Source organism: Somniosus microcephalus, unplaced genomic scaffold, assembly GCF_052327205.1.
Source record: "Somniosus microcephalus isolate GS21.2 unplaced genomic scaffold, FLI_Smic_1.0 unresolved_chr1, whole genome shotgun sequence".
In the NCBI taxonomy this organism is placed as follows: domain Eukaryota; kingdom Metazoa; phylum Chordata; class Chondrichthyes; order Squaliformes; family Somniosidae; genus Somniosus; species Somniosus microcephalus.
The window spans coordinates 164,058,502-164,081,758 of NW_028225179.1; the positions used below are offsets into that span (position 1 = coordinate 164,058,502).

The following is a 23,257-nucleotide window of genomic DNA, read 5'->3' on the forward strand; positions in this document are numbered from 1 at the left end:
GGTGAGTCAGTCAGTCAGTGAGCGAGGCAGTGAGTGAGTCAATCACAGTGAGTGAGTCAGTGTATCAGTGAGTCCGTGAATGAGTGAGTCCATGAATGAGTGAGTCGGTGAGTCAGTCAGTCAGTGAGCGAGGCAGTGAGTGAGTCAATCACAGTGAGTGAGTCAGTGTATCAGTGAGTCCGTGAATGAGTGAGTCGGTGAATGAGTGAGTCGGTGAGTCAGTCAATGAATCAGTCAGTCAGTGAGTGGGTCAGTGAGTGAGTCAATCACAGTGAGTGAGTCAGTGTATCAGTGAGTCAGTCAGTGAGTGAGTCCGTGAATGAGTGAGTCGGTGAGTCAGTCAGTGAATCAGTCAGTCAGTGAGCGAGGCAGTGAGTGAGTCAATCACAGTGAGTGAGTCAGTGTATCAGTGAGTCAGTCAGTGAGTGAGTCCGTGAATGAGTGAGTCGGTGAGTCAGTCAGTGAATCAGTCAGTCAGTCAGCGAGGCAGTGAGTGAGTCAATCACAGTGAGTGAGTCAGTGTATCAGTGGGTCAGTCAGTGAGTGAGTCCGTGAATGAGTGAGTGAGTCAGTGTATCAGTGAGTCAGTCAGTGAGCGAGTCCGTGAATGAGTGAGTGAGTCAGTGTATCAGTGAGTCAGTCAGTGAGCGAGGCAGTGAGTGAGTCAATCACAGTGAGTGAGTCAGTGTATCAGTGGGTCAGTCAGTGAGTGAGTCCGTGAATGAGTGAGTGAGTCAGTGTATCAGTGAGTCAGTCAGTGAGCGAGGTAGTGAGTGAGTCAATCACAGTGAGTGAGTCAGTGTATCAGTGAGTCAGTCAGTGAATCAGTCAGTCCGTGAATGAGTGAGCCTGGTGAGTCAGTGAGTCAATCAGTCTGTCTGTGAGTCAGTCGGTGAGTCGGTGGATGGGTGGGTTGGACGGTCGGTCTGTCTATCTCTCGATCGGTCGATCGATCCACCTCTCTATATATTCCGAGAGCGATTTGAAACATTTCTCTGTGCGCTGGTAAACAATCCAGCACTGACGGAACGGGCTGGTGTGTGCGGTAACTCAGGCTGGATCCACCCTGTCGCAGACATAAACTGAAAGCGGTTTGAATCAGGAAGTGCTGAGAGTGAACATGGCGAACAGACAGCAGGTCGAGAGTCTAACAGATGAATTAATGTGTCCCATTTGTCTGGATTTCTTCACCGGTCCGGTTTCACTGGAGTGTGGCCACAACTTCTGCCGCTCCTGTATCACACGGTATTGGGAAAATAAGGAGACAAACTCCTGCCCGGAATGTAGAGCCCAGTTTCCGGAAAGAAACCCCAGGGTTAATCGGGCCTAAGCGAATCTGGCCGAGAAAGTTCGGAATCTGAAGCTGAATCCGAAAGAGAAGGAAATTAAACATCAGTGTGAGGAACATCAGGAAGAACTGAAGCTGTTTTGTGAAACTGACAAGAAACTGATCTGTGTGATTTGTCTTGTTGCTAAAGACCGGCGGGGTCACAATTCCCACAACTTCATGCCGATACACGAGGCTGTGCATATGTACCGGGTAAGATGGAGGGTAGAATCTCTGGCAACATTTCTCTCTGTTTTTCGTGTTTAAACTTTACATTCAGTTAACTTCTAATTCCAGGATAAACTGACATCATCCCTAGAATCGGCTACAAAGAGAAAGGATTCGGCTCTGGACACCGCACGGCGGCAGGAACAGCAGATTTCCGCAGTTAGGGTAAGGTCTCCCTGTGCTGATTATCTGGGATCTCGGTTAGTTTTGTTCCCTTTATCGCGGTACATTAATTATGTTTCACATTTCATTTGGTAGGAACAGTCGAGCAGTCTGCAGACCCACATCACATCCGAGTTCGCTCAAATGCACCAGATTCTCACTGAGAAAGAGCAGCGTTTAATCCGAGATCTCAGGGAACAAGAGGGGGAGATTCTAAAATCAATGGAGACAAACCTCAGTGGAATCCAACAGGAGTTAGATTGTGTGGAACGAGAAATATCCAAGTTACAGAGACAGATGGAGGAACAAGACACAGTCACATTTCTGAAGGTAAGACCTTGTTTTATTGAAATAAAATGATACAAAGTTAGACAAAATTCAAAATAGCTTTTGTCCCGTATAGATAATCGTATCGTGTAATTCATTTTTTAAACCTCATTAAACCGTTCTCTTACTGCCTTTTCGCACATTTTGAGGTAACATTTTATATTTATTGTGGGATATCATTATTGTGGGGGCGCTAAATTCCATATTATTATCACCATGGAATCTAACAATCTGTAGTTGGTTTCCGACCTTCACTATACAAGTACAGCGCTAGCTTTTCCCCGGATGCAGAGCGGTTTAGGATCCCACTCTGTCTCTGGATGCGCCGAATCCAAGCGGAGTGTGATTGCCCAGGGGGAGAAGCGCCTCTCACGGTGTTGCCTGCAGATTGTAACTCCGGCCGGTGTGATTCCCGGTTCAGGAGCCTCTCCCATCTCTCGGGCAGCTCATAAACTTATTGCAGAGTCTTCAAGGTATAGAAAGTGGATGTTCCCACCTGAGCGTCAGAACAGTTCGAGACCAGCGCTGCAGGGTGCCACAGAGCTCCGCCCTTGTATCGATTGTAGTGCTATTTCCAATGCAGTCTTCTTCTTTCATATGGTATTGACAAATCAAATCAAATGTCAATATCTAAGTCAGATATCCAGGCCAAAGCTTCCGGTGTAACAGTGTCAATATCTTGTAGGCTGCCTGCGAATTTCCTCTGTGGGCAGTGCTCAATGATGTGCGCCAGGCTCTGATTAGGAGCTCCACAGTCGCATGATGGGGATGCTTTAATCTCTCATCTATGGAGAAGGTGGCAGCATCTACCATGACCGATTCTGAGGCGGTTGATGGTTGTCCACTGTTTGCGAGGAAGGTTTGATCCTTCAGGTTGTACTGTGGGGTCCTCTATAAGGCAACATAGAGTCATAACGGCACAGATGGAGGCCATTTGGCCCATTGAGTCCGTGCCGGCTCTCTGTAGAGCAATCCAGTTAGTCCCATTCCTCCGCTCTATCCCCGTAGCCCTGCAAGTTTATTTCCCTCAAGTGCCTATCCAGTCTCCCCTTGAAAACATTGAGTGTCTCCGCTTCCACCACTTCCATCAGCAGCGAATTCCAGGTCCTCACCACTCGCTGCGTAAAAAAGCTTTTCCTCACATCCCCCCTGTATCTCTTGCCCAAAACATTAAATCTGTGTCCCTTAGTCCTTGTACCATCAACTAGTGGGAACAGCCTTTCCCCGTCTAGCAAATCACCCCTCAACCTCCTTTGCCCTAATGGAAACAAATCCAGCTTCTCCAACCTGTCCTTGTAGCTAAGATCACCCATCCCCGGAACCATTCTGGTAAATCTCCTCTGCACCCTCTCAAGGGCCTTCACATCCTTCCTAAAGTGTGGTGGCCAGAACTGGACGCAATACTCCAGTTGTGGCCTAACCAGCGCTTTATAAAGGTTCAGCATAACTTCTCTGCTTTTGCACTCAATACCTCTATTTATGAAGCCCAAGATCCCATATGCTTTATTAACCACTCTCTCAATATGTCCTGCCACCTTCAGGGACCTATGCCCATTAACTCCCAGGTCCCTCTGTCCCTGCACACTCTTTAAAACTGTGCCATTAAGTGTATATTGCCTCTCCCTGTTCCTTCTGCCAAAATGCATCACCTCACACTTCTCTGTATTAAATTCCATCTGCCACTTGTCTGCCCATTCTGCTAGCCTGTCTATGTCCTGTTGCAGTTGATTGGTATCATCCTCACTGTTTGCCACAACCCTAAGTTTGGTGTCATCGACAAATTTAGAAATTCTACTCTGTATTCCAATATCCAGGATTTTATATATATTAAAAAAAGCAGTGGCCCCAGCACTGACCCTTGGGGAACACCACTGTCTACCATCCTCCAGTCTGAAAAAGAGCCATTCACCACAACTCGCTGTTTTCTGTCCTTAAGCCTACTCCTTATCCAAGCTGCCACTGACCCACCTATTCCATGAGCCTCAATTTTGTTCACCATAAATCCATTCCATATGTTGCAGTTCTTCCAAACATTTCGCCATCGGTCTTCAAGGCTGAGGGGGGATCGCTGAGGGGCTTCAGCGGTGGTCCAAAACAGCCTTCTAGATTTGAGAGGTGTCGGTAGATTGTAGTTAATGGGATATTGCAGTCTACAGCTGGCAAACCACAGCTGTCCTGTTGCTGCCCCCACCTTGTATGGGGACAAAGCACCCATGGGCAAAGCTGTGCTAAGTGATAGTTTGCACTTTTAATACCAGGAAAGACAGCGGAAGCAGCAGCTTCGTCTTCACCTATCTATCTTTTACCGTTTAATGCATTACAAATGTTACACTTGGTCTCACTTTTTGTAAATGTTTCTCATTGTAAATTCCCCTGTTACCACGTGTGCTGGAAATAGCCTATGTTAATTTTTCAGCCTGTAATTCGATCCTCCCGCCAGTGGTGGCACTGCAGCACCAACATTATTGGCAGAGTGTATTGCAGCACGCCAAGATTGCTACGGCAACTTTTATTGTAAGCGTGGATATGGGCATTAATAATGGAAATATTAAAATGAGGGCAAAATGTATAACTTTTAAATGGGACTAAATTGACTCTGTGAACCTGGCCCAGTTATTTGCTGCTCCTGTATGCACATCCCATTGTCAATTTTTTACAATATATATTCCTATGCCAATATTTATGATGGAAACTGCCTATCTAAACCTGTTACTCTGTAATTGCACCCTCCTGGAAGTGGAGGCGCTGTAGCACCTGCATTTTACATTCCCCAGCTCCTCGCTTGTGTCGCAGAGACACTCCTGTGCTGCAGCTATCTATCTCTCTGTTTCTCAAATTGCTTCAAGTTGTGCTTTTCAACTCTAAATAATATGCAATTAAAGTGAAATACCAAATAAGGGCAGATTGTTTATCTTTAAACGTGATTCACCCAGAACTTGGTGTCGGGGGCTTGCCGCGGGTGCAAGCCCCCGATCTGCACTCACCCTGCGCGCTGACATCTGAAGCCCGGGCCTGCTTGCATTTCCTGTCACAGGCCCGGTTCCGATGTCGGCGCGCAGTGCTTACCTGACCCAGCGGCGTAGTTAGTGCGATGTGCCGGCTGGGATCAGGTGAGCACTGTGCAGCCAATCAGGGGAGGGGAAGGTTCATTCATGAGTTTGAGAGTAAGAACTGTCAAACTCATGAAAACTACGGGGGCCCAAAACACTATTTAAACTTTAAATAAAAATTTAAAAAGCATCCCAATCATTAAATTAAGTATAAATAAGTTAAAAAAAATAATTTAAACAATAATATTTTTTTTTGAAAAAAATAAATTTTTAATAAAAAGGGTCTAAAACTAAACTTACCTTATTGTAGATTCTTTAAAATAATAAACCTGTGGAAAAAAAATTCTAAACTGCAATAAAACACCACTTACCTGTAAAAATAAATACTTACGTGTGCTTTTTACAAGCGTAAAGACCGGAGGCCTTTAGACATGCGCAAATCCCCCAAAACAGAGGAAATCCAAGAGGCACGCGCTGCCCCCTACAGCGCACGCGCTAGCCTCTTCACCTCTTGGGTTAGAGGAGAGGAAATGCCGGTTTTCAGCGCATGCGCTGTGCATGCTGAAAACCGGCATTACCTCCGGCCAGACGCGTGAGTACCCCTTCCGTACTCGCGCGTTTGGGGAGGAATTACTGACCCACAATGTTTGCAAGACCTTGGTTCCCCATTATTGCCGGAATGTTTTTTGTGTCTTCCACTGTGAAAACAGTTACAAAGTCTTTGTTTAATGTCTCTGCCATTTCCTTATTGCCTGATATAATTTGCCTGTCTCTAATGGGCCCATGTTTAATTTCACTAATCTCTTCCTATTTACATACCTATAGAAACGTTTACAATCTGGTTTTATGTCTCTGGCTAATTGACTCTCGTATTCTTTTTTCTCTTACCGTATCAAATTCTTGGTCCTCCTTTGCTGAATTCTAAAATCCTCCCAATCCTCAGGCTTACTACTGTTTTTGGAACATTCTAAGCCTCTTCCTTTGATCTAATACTATCTGTAACTTCTCTTGCTAGCCACGGTTGGACCACCTTTCCAGTGGGAGTTTTTGTGGCTTAAAGGAATGTGTATTTGTTGTAAATTATGTATTAATTCTTTAAAGGTTAGCTATTGCTCGTCCACTGTCACACCTTTCAATGTAGTTTCCCAATTTACCTTAGCCAACTCGCCCATCAGACCTACGTAGTTTGCTTTGTTTAGATTAAGATCCTAGTTTTGGATTTAACTAAATCACTTTCAAACTCAATATAAAATTCTATCATATTATGGTCACTCTTCCCTAAAGGCCCCTTTACTACAAGGTTATTAATTAACCCTTTTTCATTGCACAATACTAGATCTAAAAGAGTCTGTTCCCTGCTTGGCTCCTCAACATACTGATAGAAACATAGGAGATAGGAGCAGGAGTCGGCCATTTGGACTCTCGAGCCTGTTTCGCCATTTAATGAGATCATGGCTGATCATCCAAATTCAGTACCCTGTCCCTGTCTTCTCTCCAGATCCCTTGATCCCTTTAGCCTCAATAAATGTCACAAAACATATTTGAAAGTTCTCTATCTGAATGCACGTAGCATTCGTAACAAAATAGACGAGTTAATGGCACAAATAACGACATATGGGTATGATCTTGTGGCCATTACAGAAACATGGCTGCAGGGTGACAATGCCTGGGAATTAAACATACCAGGTTATTTAACAATCAGGAAGGACAGGCAGGAAGGAAGGGGAGGTGGGGTGGCTATGTTAATAAAGGAAGAAATCACTGTAATACAGAGAAATGATATTGGGTCAAAAGATCAGGATAATGAAACAGTTTGGGTGGAGGTAAGGAATAATAAGGGGGAAAAAACACTAGTGGACTAGTCTATAGGCCTCCGAACAGTGGCAACTCTGTTGGATGGAGTATCAATCAGGAAATAGTTGAGGCTTGTAATAAGGGAACAGCTATAATTATGGGGGATTTTAACTATCATATTAATTGGACAAATCAAATTGGGCAGGGCTGCCTTGAGGATGAGTTCATTGAGTGTATTAGGGATGGGCTTCTTGAGCAGTATGTAACTGAACCGACCAGGGGGCAAGCAACCTTAGATCTGGTCCTGTGTAACGAGACAGGATTAATTAAAAATGTCCTAGTAAAGGACCCCCTTGGAATGAGTGACCATAACATGGTTGAATTCCATATTCAATTAGAGGGTGAGAAGGTTGGATCTCAAACAAGCGTGCTAAGCTTGAATAAAGGAGACTATGAAGGTATGAGAGCGGAATTGAGTAGAGTGGATTGGGAAAATAGATTAAAGGGTAAGACGATACATGATCAGTGGTGTACATTTAAGGAGTTATTTTACAACTTCCAAAAAAAATATATTCCACTGAGAAGAAAAGGGTGTAAAAGAAAAGACAGCCATCCGTGGCTAAGTAAAGAAATTAAGGATAGTATTCGACTAAAAACAAGGGCATATAAAGTAGCCAAATCTAGTGGGAGGATAGAGGATTGGGAAAACTTTAAAAGACAGCAAAAAATAACAAAAAGATTGATTAAGAAAGGGAAGATAGATTATGAAAGTAAATTAGCAAAAAATATAAAAACAGATAGTAAGAGTTTTTATAGTTATATAAAAAGAAAAAGGGTGGCTAAAGTAAATGTTGGTCCCTTAGAGGATGAGACCGGGAAATTAATGGTGGGAAATATGGAGATGGCAAAAACACTGAATGAATATTTTATATCAGTCTTTACAGTAGAAGACACGAAGAATATCCCAACACTGGACAAACAGGGGGCAAAAGGGGGGGAGGAGCTAAACACGATCAAAATCACTAAGGAAGTGGTACTCGGTAAAATAATGGGACTCAAGGCGGATAAATCACCTGGATCCGATGGCTTACATCCTAGGGTCTTGAGGGAAGTGGCGGTAGGGATTGTGGATGCATTGGTAATAATTTTCCAAAACTCCCTGGACTCGGCAAAGGTCCCGGCAGACTGGAAAACTGCTAATGTAACACCCTTATTTAAAAAGGGCAGTAGACAGAAGGCTGGAAACTATAGACCGGTTAGCCTAACATCTGTGGTAGGTAAAATTTTGGAGTCCATTATTAAGGAGACAGTAACAGGACATTTGGATAATCATAATTTAATAGGACAAAGTCAGCATGGTTTTATGAAGGGGAAGTCATGTTTGACAAATTTGCTGAAGTTCTTTGAGGAAGTAACATATAGGGTGGATAAAGGGGAACCAGTGGACGTAGTGTATTTAGACTTCCAAAAGGCATTTGACAAGGTGCCACACAAAAGATTATTGCTTAAGATAAAAAATCACGGGATTGGGGGTAATATTCTGGCATGGATAGAGGATTGGCTATCTAACAGAAGGCAGAGAGTTGGGATAAATGGTTCATTCTCAGACTGGCAATCAGTAACTAGTGGTGTTCCGCAGGGGTCAGTGCTGGGTCCCCAACTCTTTACAATCTATATTAACGATTTGGAGGAGGGGACCGAGTGTAACATATCAAAGTTTGCAGATGATACTAAGATGGGAGGGAAAGTAGTGAGTGAGGAGGACATAAAAAACCTGCAAGGGGACATAGACAGGCTAAGTAAGTGGGCAGAGATTTGGCAGATGGAATACAATACTGGAAAGTGTGAGGTTCTGCACTTTGGCAGGAAAAATCGTAGAGCAAGTTATTATCTTAATGGCAAGAAACTGGAAAGTACTGAAGTACAAAGGGATCTGGGGGTCCTGGTGCACGAAACTCTAAAGGTTAGTATGCAGGTGCAGCAAGTGATTAAGAAGGCCAATGGAATGTTGGCGTTCATTGTTAGGGGGATAGAATATAAAAATAGGGAGGTATTGCTTCAGTTGTACAAGGTATTGGTGAGACCGCACCTGGAATACTGCATACAGTTTTGGTGTCCATACTTAAGAAAGGACATACTTGCTCTCGAGTCAGTACAAAGAAGGTTCACTCGGTTAATCCCGGGGATGAGGGGATGGACATATGAGGAGAGGTTGAGTAGGTTGGGACTCTACTCATTGGAGTTCAGAAGAATGAGAGGCGATCTTATTGAAACATATAAGATTGTGAAGGGGTTGGATCGGGTGGATGCGGGGAGGATGTTCCCGATGATGGGTGAAACTAGAACTAGGGGGCATAGTCTTAGAATAAGGGGCTGCTCTTTCAAAACTGAGATGAGGAGGAACTACTTCACTCAGAGGGTGGTAGGTCCATGGAATATGCTGCCCCAAAAAGCTGTAGAAGCTACATCATGACATAAATTTAAAACAGAAATAGACAGTTTCCTAGAAGTAAAGGGAATTAAGGGGAGCGGGCAGGAATTTGGACATGAGTCTAGGTTCGGATCGGTCATGGCCCTGTGGGTAGCGGAGTGGGCCCAGGGGCCGTGTAGCCTGATCCTGCTCCTATTTCGGGTGTCTAATTCTGTTAGATTCAGGAGATGGTTCTGTGATTGTGGATTGGCGGTTAGGATCAGATCAGCCATGATCTTATTGAATGGCGGAGCAGGCTCGAGGGGCCGATTGGCCTACTCCTGCTCCTATTTCTTATGTTCTTATATATCTAACTCCTTGTTGAATATATTTAATGAATTGGCCTCCACTGTCTTCTGTGGTAGAGAATTCCACAGGTTCACCACTCTCTGGGTGAAGAAATTCCTCATCTTTGTCCTAAATGGCTTACCCCTTATCCTTAGACTGTGACCCCTGGTTCTGGATTCCCTGCCATCGGGAACATCCTTCCTGCATCTCGTCTGTCTAGTCCTGTTAGAATTTTATAAGTTTCAATGAGATCCCCTCTCATTCTTCTAAACTCTAGAGAGTACAAGCCCAATCGACCCAATCTCTCCTCATACGTCATTCCTGCCATCCCAGGTATCAGCCTGGTGAATCTTCGCTGCACTCCCTTCATGGCAAGAACATCCTTCCCTAGATAAGGCGACCAAAACTGCACACACTACTCAAGGTGTGGTCTCACCAAGGCCCTGTACAACTGCAGCAAGACATCCTTACTCTTGTACTCGAATCCTCTCGCTATGAAGGACAACATACCATTTGCCTTCTTAATCGCCCGCTGCACCTGCATGCTTACCTTCAGCGACTAGTGCACAAGGACACCCAGATCTCGTTGCACTTCCCCTTTTCCCAATCTATTGCCGTTCAGATAATAATCTGTCTTCCTGTTTTTGCCACCAAAGTGGATAACCTCGCAGTTACCCACATTACACTGCATCTGCCATGCATCTGCCCAATGATGCAACCTGTCCAAATCATACTGGAGTTTCTCTGCATCCTCCTCACAGCACACACGCCCACCCAGCTTTGTGTCTTCTGCAAACTTGGAGATATTTCATCTAGTTCCCTCGTCTAGACCATTAATATAAATTGTGAATAGCTGGGGTCCTAGCACCGATCCTTGCGGTACCCCATTAGTCACTGCCTGCCACTCGGAAAAAGACACGTTTAATCCAACTCTTTGCTTCCTGTCTGCCAACCAGTTCTCTATCCAAGTCAGTATCTTACCCCCAATCCCATGTGCTTTAATCTCTTATGCGGGACCTTATCGAAAGCCTTCTGAAAGTCCAAATACACCATATCCACTGGTTCGCCCTTATCTATTCTACCAGTTACATCCTCAAAAAATTCCAGTAGATTAGTCAGGCATGATTTACCTTTTGTGAATCCATGTTGACTTTGTCCGATCCTGTCACTGTTTTCCAAATGCTCTGCTATTACATCTTTTATAACGGACTCTAGCATTTTTCCCACTACCGATGTCAGGCTTACCGGTCTATAATTCCCCGTTTTCTCTCTACCACCTTTCTTGAATAGTGGGGTTACATTAGCTACCCTCCAATCCAGAGTCTATAGAATTTTGGAAGATGACCAGCAATGCATCTACTATATCTAGGGCAACTTCCTTAAGTACTCTAGGATGTAGATTATCAGGCCCTGGGGATTTATCGGCCTTCAATCCCGTCAATTTCTCGAACACCATTTCTCTATCCAGAAAACTATCTTGCATACATTCCATGAACTCGTCCCCCACACTTGGTTTGCCCAGTCTATCTGTCGATTAAAGTCCCCCATGATTACTGTATTACCCTTGTTATATGCGCCTCTAATTTCCTGATTTATACTCTGCCCTACATTACAACTACTGTTGGGGGCCAATAAACATCTCCACCAATGTTTACTGCCCCTTGCTGTTTCTTCGCTCCAACCAAACTGATTCTACTTCTTGATTTTCCGAGCTAAGATCCTGTCTCTCTCTCCTGTCTTTATCCCATCCTTTATTATCAGGGCTACCCTTCCTCCTTTTCCAGTTTCACTATCTCTTCTAAAAGTTAAGTACCCTAGAATATTTAGTTTCCAGCCTTGCTCACTTTGCAACCACGTCTCCGTTATAGCTATTAGGTCAAACCTGTTCATTTCTATCTGCGCTATTAATTCATCTATTTTGTTGTGAATGCTTCGTGCATTCAGATATAATGCCTTTAGCTTTGACTTTTTTGTATGTTTCCCTGATGTCACCTTTGTTCGCTCTCTGTCCCTTCCTGACAAACGCTGCTTAATTTTACCCCAAACTCTACTCTGTTCTCGTGTCTTGACATTTCTCTTGCTGCTTTTAAATTTACTCTTTCCTGAATTCTTCTCCCCCCCCCCCCATTAAAGCCCACTACTGCCCTAGTTATTCGGTTCGCCAGGACACTGGTCCCAGCCCAATTTAAGTGGAGACCATCCCAATGGAACAGCTCCCTCTTTCCCCAGTAATGGTGCCAGTGCCCCATGAACTGAATAACCTTCCTCCCACACCACACTTTGTGCCACACATTTAACCTTCTAATCTGCTTATCCCTATGCCAATTGACACATGGCTCAGGTAACAATCCATTATTACCTTTTGAGGTTCTGCTTTTTAAATTGGACCCCAACTCCTCAAACTCTCTCAACAGAACCTCAATCCTTGTTCTACCTATATCGTTGGTTCCTACGTGAACCATGACAAGTGGATCCTCCCCTTCCCACTCCAAGTTCTTCCCCAGCTGCGAGGAGATGTCTTTAACACTGGCACCGGGCAGGCAGCACAATCTTCGGAACTCCCGGTCGCGGCTGCAGAGAACAGTATCTATCCCCCTGACTATACTGTTCCCTGCCACAACTCCCTACCCTTTCACTCCCCCCACTTGAATGGCCTCCGGCACCATGGTGCCATGGTCAGCTTGCTCATCCTTCCTGCAGGCTTTTCCCTCATCCACACAGGCAGCAAGAACCTCATACCTGTTGGACAAGGACAATAGCTGAGGTTCCTCCAGCACTGCTCCTGGGGTCCTCTTACCTGCCTGAGTTGCAGTCACACCCTCCTGTCTCTGACCACTAACCAGACCTGTACCACTACCTAACCTAAGGGGTGTGACTGCCTCCTGGATCAATGTGCCCAGGTGACTCTTCCCCCACCCTGATGTCTGCACCTCAGACTCCAGCTCACCAACTCTGAGCTGAAGTTCCTCAAGATGCAGGCACTTACTGCAAACGTGGTTGTCTGGGACCACAATGATCGGCACAAACTCCCACATTCTGCAGTTGTAGCACACCACCTGCACTGCCATCCCTATATCGCCATGTTTCATTTAATTAAATTTGTATTTAAGTAACTTCGTTTACTGTTTAGTTTCTGGGCTACTTATTTGATCTAGATTACGTTATGAGTAAATTAAATTAAATATCCCCCTGTAACACGGGGCAGCACGGTGGCATAGTGGTTAGCACTGTTGCCTCACAGTGCCAGAGACCCGGGTTCGAATCCGGCCTCGGGCGACTGTCTGTGTGGAGTTTGCACATTCTCCCCGTGTTTGCGTGGGTTTTCTCCGGGTGCTCCGGTTTCCTCCCACAGTCCAAAGATGTGCGGGTTAGGTTGATTGGCTATGATAAATTGACCCTTAGTGTTAGGGGGATTAAATATGTGGGGTTACAAGGATAGGGTGGGATATGTGTTGGTGTAGGGGTTACGGGGATCGGGTGGAATATGTGTCGGTGCAGGCTCGATGGGCCGAAATGGCCTCTATCTGCACTGTGGGGTTTCTGTGATTCTGTGATTCTGTGAACACAAAGCACTACAAGTAGTGTAGGCAAAAAGCAACAACTCCTTGCTCCTCTTCTCCGAATTTCCTCTCTCTCGATATTCCCAAATAAAAACACTCTGTTTAAGTGACAGTTGTTGAATCCGTGAATCTTTAGGTAGTATGTCCTTCAAATAATCGACAGAGACTGCAGAGGAACAACCAACAGGTGTTTACTGGATGAGGGTTGCTCTAAAACTAAACAGTACAGATCCCTACTCAGGTTTATATACAGGTGTGGTCACTGCCGGTACTACAGTATACAGGAGCTGTAAAAAGTAGTTCTCCCCTTAAAGGCACATACACTACAATTCCTCCCCTTTTAGATTAACAGTACCATAACATTCATTTAACAATTAACACTTTTAACATGCAACATTAACTGAAAATAGTCCATTTATAAATTCAGTCTTTGGGGCGGCTTCCTGATCCTTTCTGGATAGCGCCTTTCCTGAGTGTCTTGCTCTTGGTGCGGAGGCGATTCTGGCCCCCTGTCGTCGGTTGGTTCATCAGCTCCCGATGCTACTGTTTCTGGGGTAGATGCTACCTGTATGTCGGGTTCATTACCAGGTACGCGAGACATGGGGTTGACTCGTTCCTGTGACGCTAGGATCTGGTCGACATGGCGTCTCACAATGTTCTCCCCAACATCCACTGTGTACATTAGTGGCCCCTGCCATGTACATATCGTTCCTGGTTGCCATTTCTCTGTTCGGTTGTCGCGGGCCAAGACTGGTTGCCCTACATTGAAGCTCCTTGTCGGCTTCTCATTGATGTGCTGGAATTGCATATTCTCCACATTTCTTCGTACATTTGGTCTGAGCAAATCCAGACGAGACCTCAACCCTCGGGTAAAGAACATCATGGCCAGGGTCTGGTTGGTAACTGCATGTGTCGCATTTCTGTAGGCTAACAGGAAATTGTCCACCTTATGCTGCAGTGGAATGTCGTCATCGCACATGGCCCTTACGGCTTTTTTAAAGGTTTGTACGAACCTCTCAGCCAATCCATTTGTGGCTGGATGATACGGGGCGGATTTGTAATGCCTTACCCCATTCCTTTTCATAAATTTCCGAAACTCTTCGGACACAAACTGCGGTCCGTTATCAGAGCAAATCTGCTCTGGCAAGCCGTTCCTGGCAAATATGGTCCGTAGGACTGCAATCGTTTTCTCCGTGGTGGTGGAGGACATTTGATCACCTCAGGCCATTTCGAGTGCGCATCCACGGCTATTAAGAACATTGAGTCCATGAATGGACCAGCAAAATCAATATGCACCCGTTGCCATGGAGAGGAGGGCCACTCCCATGGGTGTAGAGGGGCATGTGGTGGTGCATTTTGGACCTTCTGGCATCCTGAGCAGCTCTTTGTCAGGTCCTCGATTTGCTGATCGATCCCCGGCCACCACACATAAGCCCTAGTAAGGCTTTTCATTTTCACCCCTCCCAGATGGCCTTTGTGAAGCTCATTGAGCACTCTCTCCCTTAACTTGGGTGGAATTACCACTCGGGATCCACACATCAAGGTCCCCTGGCATACTGACAGCTGTTCTCTTCTGGATGAGAATGCTGGCAACAGTGAGTCGCCATGTGTTGGCCATCCCTTCACCGTCAAATCATATACCCGAGACAGTGTCAGGTCATTTCGGGTCTCCTTCTCTATATCCGCGTTAGTTACTGGCAAGCGTTCAATTATAGTCGAATAAAATATTTCGACAGGGTCCACCGCTGGTGCTTCCTCCGCAGTAGGCAGTGGCAGGCGTGATAGCCCATCAGCGTTTCCATGCTGTTTTGTGCCCTTATACTCTATTTCATATTGGTTCGCCCCGAGAAAAAGGGACCATCTTTGTAGCCGTTGCGCAGTCATCACCGGAACGCCCTTCTTTGGATTAAAGATGGAGACAAGTGGTTGGTGGTCAGCCAGCAAGGTGAACTTCTGCCCGTGCAGATAGTGATTGAACTTTTTCACTCCCCACACCAGGCTGAGGGCCTCCCTGTCAATCTGGGCGTAGTTACGCTCGGCTGAGGTTAGGGACCGAGACGCAAAGGCTACTGGCCTCCCCAAGCCGTCCGGGACTTTGTGCGAAAGCACCGCTCCAATACCATACGGTGATGCATCACACGCCAACCGAATTGGTAGTGCTGGGTTGAAATGAGCCAACACCTCTTTTGATGTGATCAATTCTTTGCACTTCTGGAAAGCTCGTTTACATTCGTCATTCCACTTCCAAGGTACCCCCGTTTGCAGTAGGGTGTTCAGTGGGTGTAGTACCGTAGACAAATTCGGCAAGAACTTATGGTAGTAGTTCACCAACCCGAGGAACGACCTCAGTTGTGACGCATTTTCCGGTGCTGGAGCCTTGACTACTGCCTCAATCTTTTCAGGGGACTTATGTAACCCCTCTTCATCAATAACGTGGCCACAATACGAGATTTGCTTCTGGAAAAACCCGCATTTGTGGCGATTAGCTCGGAGCCCATATTCCTTCAATCTAGTGAGCACCTGCTCCAGGCTGGCGAGGTGATCACTGTCATTTTCGTCTGTGACCAGGATGTCGTCCAAATAACACTGGGTCCCTGGAATCCCTTGCAGGACTTGATCCATTGCCCTTTGCCAAATAGCCGGAGTTGATGCTACCCCGAACACCAGCTGGTTGTATTGGTAGAGACCTTTGTGAGTGTTGATTGTGAGGTACTGTTTCGAGGCTTCTTCTACCTCCATTTGCAGGTACGCCTGGGCCAGATCAATCTTAGTGAAGCGTTTTCCTCCAGATAGTGAGGCGAAAATATCTTCAATCCTCGGAAGCGGATATTGTACCGTGTGAAGGACTGGGTTCACTGTCACCTTAAAGTCCCCACAGATGCGAATCTTCTTTGGTTCCCCAGGCGTATTACTCAACGACCTCTTCATTACAGGAACGATGGGTGTAGCCCACTCGCTCCAGTCCACTTTGGACAGTACTCCAGAACGTTCCAAACCTTCCAGCTCTGCTTCGACGGCTGGGCGGATCGCATAAGGCACCGGTCTGGCCTTAAAAAACTTTGGGCTTGCATTTTCCTCTATTTTGATCGTCGCTGTTATGCCTTTTAGTGTTCCGAGTCCCTCCTGGAACACTTCTTGTGCGTCAGTTAGCATTCTTGACAGTCGTTCAGGTGTGACGTCGTCATCCTTTTTGGCATCTACCGTCAGTGCTTGTATGGCATGCCAATCTAACTGTATCTTCTGGATCCATTCACGTCCTAGTAGTGGTGGTCCTCCATCTGGCAATACATATAAGTCCATTTTTGGTGTTTCCTTGTCATTGTATATCATGTTCACCCTTATTTTTCCTTTGGGGTAGACTTTTTGCCCCGTGTACGTCTTCAAGATAATCTCTGTATCTCTCAAGGGTATATGTGAGAATAGCCGCTTGTAGTCCCTTTGGTTTATGACTGTTAGGGCTGATCCTGTGTCCAATTCCATTTTCACTTGGACTCCGTCTATCTTGAGTGTGACCCAGATAGTTTGGTGATCCTCCATTTTGGTTACATTATGTAGTTTCAGACAACCTTGCTTCTGGAGTCTGTATCACTTTTCTGTTCGTCTGAACTACTCTCCGTCACCTTAGGTACCTTTTTGTACTTCTCCTGTGGAGGTTTCTTGCTGCTAGTTTTCTTTCCCGACCTGCAGACTCTTATTATGTGTCCTACTTTTCCACACTGTCTGCACACTTGGTCCTTGAACCAACAATCCTTATGGTCGTGTGTTGTTCTGCCGCAGCGATAACACTTCACCGCTCCATATGACATTTCATTTGTGCCATATTCTTGCGGTCTCCGTTGTATCTCTGCAGCGCCCCGTGCGGCTGCTTCGTGTGATACTGCCATGTTGAAAGCCTTGTCCAGCGTAAGATCCTTTTCTGATAGAAGCCGTTTCTGGGTTCCTTCACTTTGAAGCCCACACACCAACTTGTCCCTTAAAGTATCTGCTAGTCTCGTTCCAAACTGGCAGTGTTTCGATAGCTTGCGCAGATCCGTGAAATACTCAGCATTACTTTCGTCTTTATGCTGGTTCCTTTTGTGAAACTTAAATCTTTCTGCTATCAGCAGCGGTGTGGGGTTTAAGTGGTCCTGTAGGATTGCCACTATGCTTTCAAAATCCTTTTCCACTGGCTTCTCTGGAGTGACTAGGTTTTGCAGTAAGCCGTACGTTTTTGCACCCATGGAATTCAACAATACCAGTGCTTTCCTGGCATCTGGCATTTCATTCGCTTTGCAGTACACCTCTATGCATTCTACATATGTCGCCCAATCTTCAACTTCATTGTCGAACGCTGTGACCCTGCCACTCTTCTGCATCCCTGGGTGTGGTTAGACTGGCTAAAAATGGCGTCTCCCGCGCTCTCCCTTCTTCTCCACTGGCTCAAAATGGCGTCTCCCGCCCTCTCCCTTCTTTGGTGAGACCGCACCTGGAATACTGCGTACAGTTTTGGTGTCCATACTTAAGAAAGGACATACTTGCTCTCGAGTCAGTACAAAGAAGGATCACTCGGTTAATCCCGGGGATGAGGGGATGGACATATGAGGAGAGGTTGAGTAGATTGGGACTCTACTCATTGGAGTTCAGAAGAATGAGAGGCGATCTTATTGAAACATTGTGAAGGGGTTGGATCGGGTGGATGCGGGGAGGATGTTCCCGATGATGGGTGAAACTAGAACTAGGGGGCATAGTCTTAGAATAAGGGGCTGCTCTTTCAAAACTGAGATGAGGAGGAACTACTTCACTCAGAGGGTGGTAGGTCCATGGAATATGCTGCCCCAAAAAGCTGTAGAAGCTACATCATTACATAAATTTAAAACAGAAATAGACAGTTTCCTAGAAGTAAAGGGAATTAAGGGTTACGGGGAGCGGGCAGGAATTTGGACATGAGTCTAGGTTCGGATCGGTCATGGCCCTGTGGGATTTGACACACTGTCCAATATCTATTACTGAAATAGTGTAACAGAGAGGATGTAACAATACATCTTCCTTGACATACTAACTGGATACCACGTGCTTTGCACGTGGCCTCCTCTGTACTTTGAAGCTGCTCTACAATAATGTGAACATATAAAGCAACGGCTATGCTCAGATGCACTTAGCCGAAGCAGTACAACCTGTCTTCACAGAATGCTACAAAATAGAAAACATGTCTCGGTACCCTACAGAGGTGGGTTATCAAACTTCCGTCCAGGATGTCTAACTTCTTCACCTTAGTGAAGGCGCAAGCCTTTGGCTTGTTGATAGTATTCCTGCCTCTCAGTCAGAAGGTGCAGGGTTTAAATCGAGCTGTAGACAGTCCAGGCAAGTGGAGGCCGGAGCTGTGGCTCTGAATTATTTTGGTAATTCGGGTCTGGTAGGAGTGGGTGGCCCCTCATCATACGGGTTGTGCGAGCCCGTGAAACCCTCCTGTCATACAGCCCTAACCACCCTGGTATAAAGTTAGTTACGGCCATGGAAGGAGCGTCCATGTTGCGGCCTGTCAGACTGTTAATCAGTCACGAATCCTCCCACTACTTCACACTGTTCTCTAAGGGAAGATGCGACAACAACCGTAGCAATGGTTTCCTTTAACACACTTGACTCCTTGACGTCCTTCCTATTTCAGAAAACCACAAGCTTGTGTATTTTCTATTGTTTAGTCTCAGGGATGACAACTTCCGTTTAGCACAGAAACCATCATTTTGCCTAAATGTCTTCTGTGAAACTCGTGAGAATACATATTGCTGTGTACAACATTAAAAGTAACTCTTCTTTCCCTACGTACTTTCTGTGGAACGAAATGGTCGAACAGTCACGCTGCTCCAGTTATCCCTAGTCTTCTCTCCAGGTGTGCAAAGATAAATAAAAGATGATTAAATGTGACTTCGCACAGGTTTGCAGTTATGCTAAACCCAGAGTATGAGAGTACCTACTGGAGGCAGCCTCATATCTGTTAACTTTGCTACAAGGTGAAACATCACTGTTAGGTGTCTGGTAATTGTTATCTTCATACCTGGGAACAGTAACTGGCCGTGCAATAATATGCAAATACACACCCAGATTTTATATTTTTAGCTGTATTGTTCTCGCCCACAGTTCGCCACGTGTCTGCCAACTCTTTGTTCCACAGATTGATGCAGTCAAGACATTTACCATGGAAATATCCATTGTGGCAATGCTACAACCGATGGAATAAATGAATACATTTTCAATGGAAGCCACGTTTTCAGCAGGAAGAAAACAGTGCAATTCACAGAATCACAGAAACCCCACAGTACAGATAGAGGCCATTTCGGCCCATCGAGCCTGCACCGACACATATCCCACCCGATCCCCATAACCCCTACACCAACACATATCCCACCCTATCCCTGTAACCCCACGTATTTAATCCCCCTAACACTAAGGGTCAATTTATCATAGCCAATCATCCTAACCCGCACATCTTTGGACTGTGGGAGGAAACCGGAGCACCCGGAGAAAACCCACGCAAACACGGGGAGAATGTGCAAACTCCACACAGACAGTCACCCGAGGCCGGATTCGAACCCGGGTCCCTGGCGCTGTGAGGCAACAGTGCCAACCACTACTTTTCCAACTTCATTTCCCAGTGTTAATCCATACGCGTCACGCGGTCCTGCCGCTGTTTGTTTGGGGCTGTTCCTCCCACTGACACAGCTGAAGTATTTCACACTTGGTGTCATGTTGCAGTGTGTGATGCTGAATTCTGAATTTCTGCTCCCAGGCCCTGACTGTTAACTCAGATCCGTGTTTCTGTTTTATATTAGGAGGAAGTTTCCCATGTAAGCAGTAATGATGTTCTCCGTTCACTGGTCAGCGGGGAGCTGTCACTGGGAATATTTAAAGGTCCTTTACAGTACACAATCTGGAAAGAAATGAGGGGCAGCATCATCCCAGGTAAAGAGTTTCCGTGTCCCCTATTTCAGTTCATTGTGTGAATGCATCTAAATAACGAAATGCAGTTACAGTATTTGGACAAATGGGAAGAAAAAGAAAACACAAAATATTCTCCACAAAGGATTTGAAACTGCTTTGTGAGATCAGTGTAAGTGCCTCTGTTCTATCGCCACTCCCAGTGATGACTGTGCTGTAATGAAGGGATGTACTTTATTTGTTGCTACTGCCATGGAACAATGTTGTAACCCTCCAGACTAAGGGATTATGATAAAGCACCAAGAGAATAGCCAGATCACAATAAACATACAGGATACAAATGTTTAATTAAGGATTCTTGAGGAATTTGCATATTTTACAATTCTCTAAGAATTATTCCTCTCTTAAACAACTACCTTAATTCGGCAAATTTGAAATAAGTAACACAGTTATAGATACATAGATACATAGATACATAGAAGATAGGAGCAGGAGTAGGCCATTCGGCCCTTCGTGCCTGCTCCGCCATTCGATGAGATCATGGCTGATCCTTTAATTCAGTATCCCGTCCCCGCCTTCTCTCCGTAACCCTTAACCCCTTTTGCCCGTAGAAATATATCTAATTCCCTCTTAAATATATTTAATGAGCTGGCGTACACTGCCCTCTGTGGCAATGAGTTCCACAGGTTCACCACTCTCTGAGTGAAGAAATTCCCCCTCATCTCTGTCCTAAATGGTTTAGCCCTTATCCTTAAATTATGTCCTCTAGTTCTGTTCTCACCCGCCAAGGGAAACATTCCTTCTGCATCCAGTCTGTCTAGACCTGTCAGAATTTTATACACTTCTATGAGGTCCCCTCTCAATCTTCTAAACTCCAGTGTGTACATCCCTAAACTACATAGTCTCTCCTCATAGGTCATTCCCGCCATTCCTGGTATCAGCCTGGTGAATCGCCGCTGCACCCCCTCCATGGCAAGAACATCCTTCCTCAGATGAGGCGACCAAAACTGTACACAGTACTCGAGGTGTGGTCTCACCAGTGCCCTGTACAGCTGCAGCAAGGTATCCCTGTTCCTGTATTCTAACCCTTTTGCTATGAAGGCCAGCATACCGTTTGCCTTCTTGACCGCCTGTTGCACCTGCATGCTCGCCTTCAGTGACTGGTGTACAAGAACACCCAGGTCTCTCTGTACTTCCCCCTCTCCCAATCTATTGCCATTTAAATAATAATTTGCCCTCCCGTTCCTGCACCCAAGGTGGATAACTTCGCACTTGTCCACATTATAGTGCATCTGCCATTTATCCGCCCAATCGCCCAGTCTGTCCAAATCGCTCTGGAGCTTCCTGGTCTCTTCCTCTGAGCCCACCCCCCCTCCTAGTTTAGTGTCGTCTGCAAATTTGGAAATGCTGCATCCGACTCCCTGATCCAGGTCATTAATGTAAATTGTGAACAGCTGGGGGCCCAGGACAGATCCCTGTGGTACCCCACTTGTTACTGCCTGCCATTCAGAAAATGAGCCGTTTATTCCAACTCTCTGTTTTCTATCTGACAGCCAGTTCCCTATCCACGCCAAAACTTTCCCCTTTATCCCATGAGCCTCAATTTTCCATGCTAATCTTTTATGTGGGACCTTATCGAAGGCCTTTTGGAAGTCCAGGTACACCACATCTACTGGCTCTCCCCCATCTATTCTACCAGTTACTCCCTCAAAAAATTCCAATAGATTAGTCAAGCACGATTTACCCTTTGTAAATCCATGTTGACTCTGTCCTATCCTGTCCCCATTTGCTAAGTGCTCCGCTATTTCATCCTTAATGATGGACTCCAGCATTTTGCCCACAACTGATGTAAGGCTTACAGGTCTGTAATTACCTGCTTTTTCCCTACCCCCCTTTTTGAATAGTGGGGTAACGTTAGCTACCCTCCAATCCATCGGCACTGTTCCCGAGTCTAATGAATTCTGAAAAATCATCCTTAGTGCATCCGCTATCTCTAGGGCCACCTCCTTCAGTACCCTAGGATGCATGTTATCGGGCCCTGGGGATTTGTCCACCTTCAATCCCTTTAGCTTCCTTAACACCATATCCTTAGAGATATTGATTTGCGCCAGTTCCTCCTTTGCCAATGTCCCTATTTTTCCCGATATCCCAGTGTCCAGTTAATAACATGACCAGTTGACATCACACAAATCCAACAAACTGGTTATAACTTCTGGAGCTAAAGGGGGAGGGTGAACAGTCAGAGGTCATGGTTCACATTGGGACCAACAACATGGGTAGGAAGAGGGATGAGGTCCTGCAACAAGAATTTAGGGAGCTAGGTAGCAGATTAAAAAGCAGGACCTCAAAGGTTGTAATCTCTGAATTACTCCCGGTGCCACGTGCTAGTGAGTATAGGAATAGCAGGATAGAGCAGATGAATGCGTGACTAAAGAGTTGGTGCAGGAGGAAGGGCTTTAGTTTCCTGGATCACTGGGTTTGCTTCTGGGGCAGGTGGGACCTGTACAAGTCGGACGGGTTGCACCTGAACCGGAACGGGACCAATATCCTTGCGGGGAGGTTTGCTAGTACTGTTGGGGGGGGTTTAAACTAACTTGGCAGGGGGATGGGATACGGAGTGGAGCTATAGTAGGGGGTGATGTACAGCCAAATATAGAGGAAAAAACAAGTCAGCTTGGAAGGCAGAGCAAATATGTAATGGCACAAGGGAGTAGGGCAAGGCTGGATAGCATTTATTTTAATGCAAGGAGTCTTGCGAGTAAAGCAGATGAATTGAAGGTGTTGAAGAACACATTGGAGTATGATATTGTTGCTATCACAGAGACATGGTTGAGGGAGGGGCAGGACTGGCAGCTCAATATTCCGGGGTATAGAATCTTCAGGCGAGACAGAGGGGGGTGTAAAAGAGGAGGGGGTGTTGCAATATTAATAAAGGAGTCAATTACTGCTATAAGGAGGGATCATATCTCAGCAGTTTCCTCTAATGAGGCCATATGGGTAGAACATAAAAACAAAAAGGGAGCAGGCACTTTGCTGGGAGTGTACTATAGGCCCCCAAACAGTCAGGGGGAGATAGAGGAACAGCCATGTAGGCAAATCTCAGAGAAGTGTAGAAAAAATACAGTAATAATAGTAGGGG

The 23,257-nt window shown here is 45.7% G+C and overlaps 1 protein-coding gene across 3 annotated transcripts in view; it reads left to right on the top strand.

Annotated features, from left to right (window-relative positions):
- LOC147096453 (nuclear factor 7, ovary-like) overlaps positions 1 to 23,257 on the top strand; it is a 145,382-nt gene that overhangs the window by 91,893 nt on the left and 30,232 nt on the right. The window contains exons 1-3 of one of the 3 annotated variants that reach the window (XM_085975249.1): positions 857 to 1,720; positions 1,814 to 2,047; positions 20,013 to 20,142. The exons of the other annotated variants lie outside the window; for them this stretch is intronic. Of the exons in view, the coding sequence (XP_085831375.1) occupies positions 1,862 to 2,047; positions 20,013 to 20,142 (316 nt within the window). The 5' untranslated portion in view covers positions 857 to 1,720; positions 1,814 to 1,861. Of the gene's footprint in view, positions 1 to 856; positions 1,721 to 1,813; positions 2,048 to 20,012; positions 20,143 to 23,257 lie in introns of those variants that run through there. 3 annotated transcript variants of the gene reach the window in all.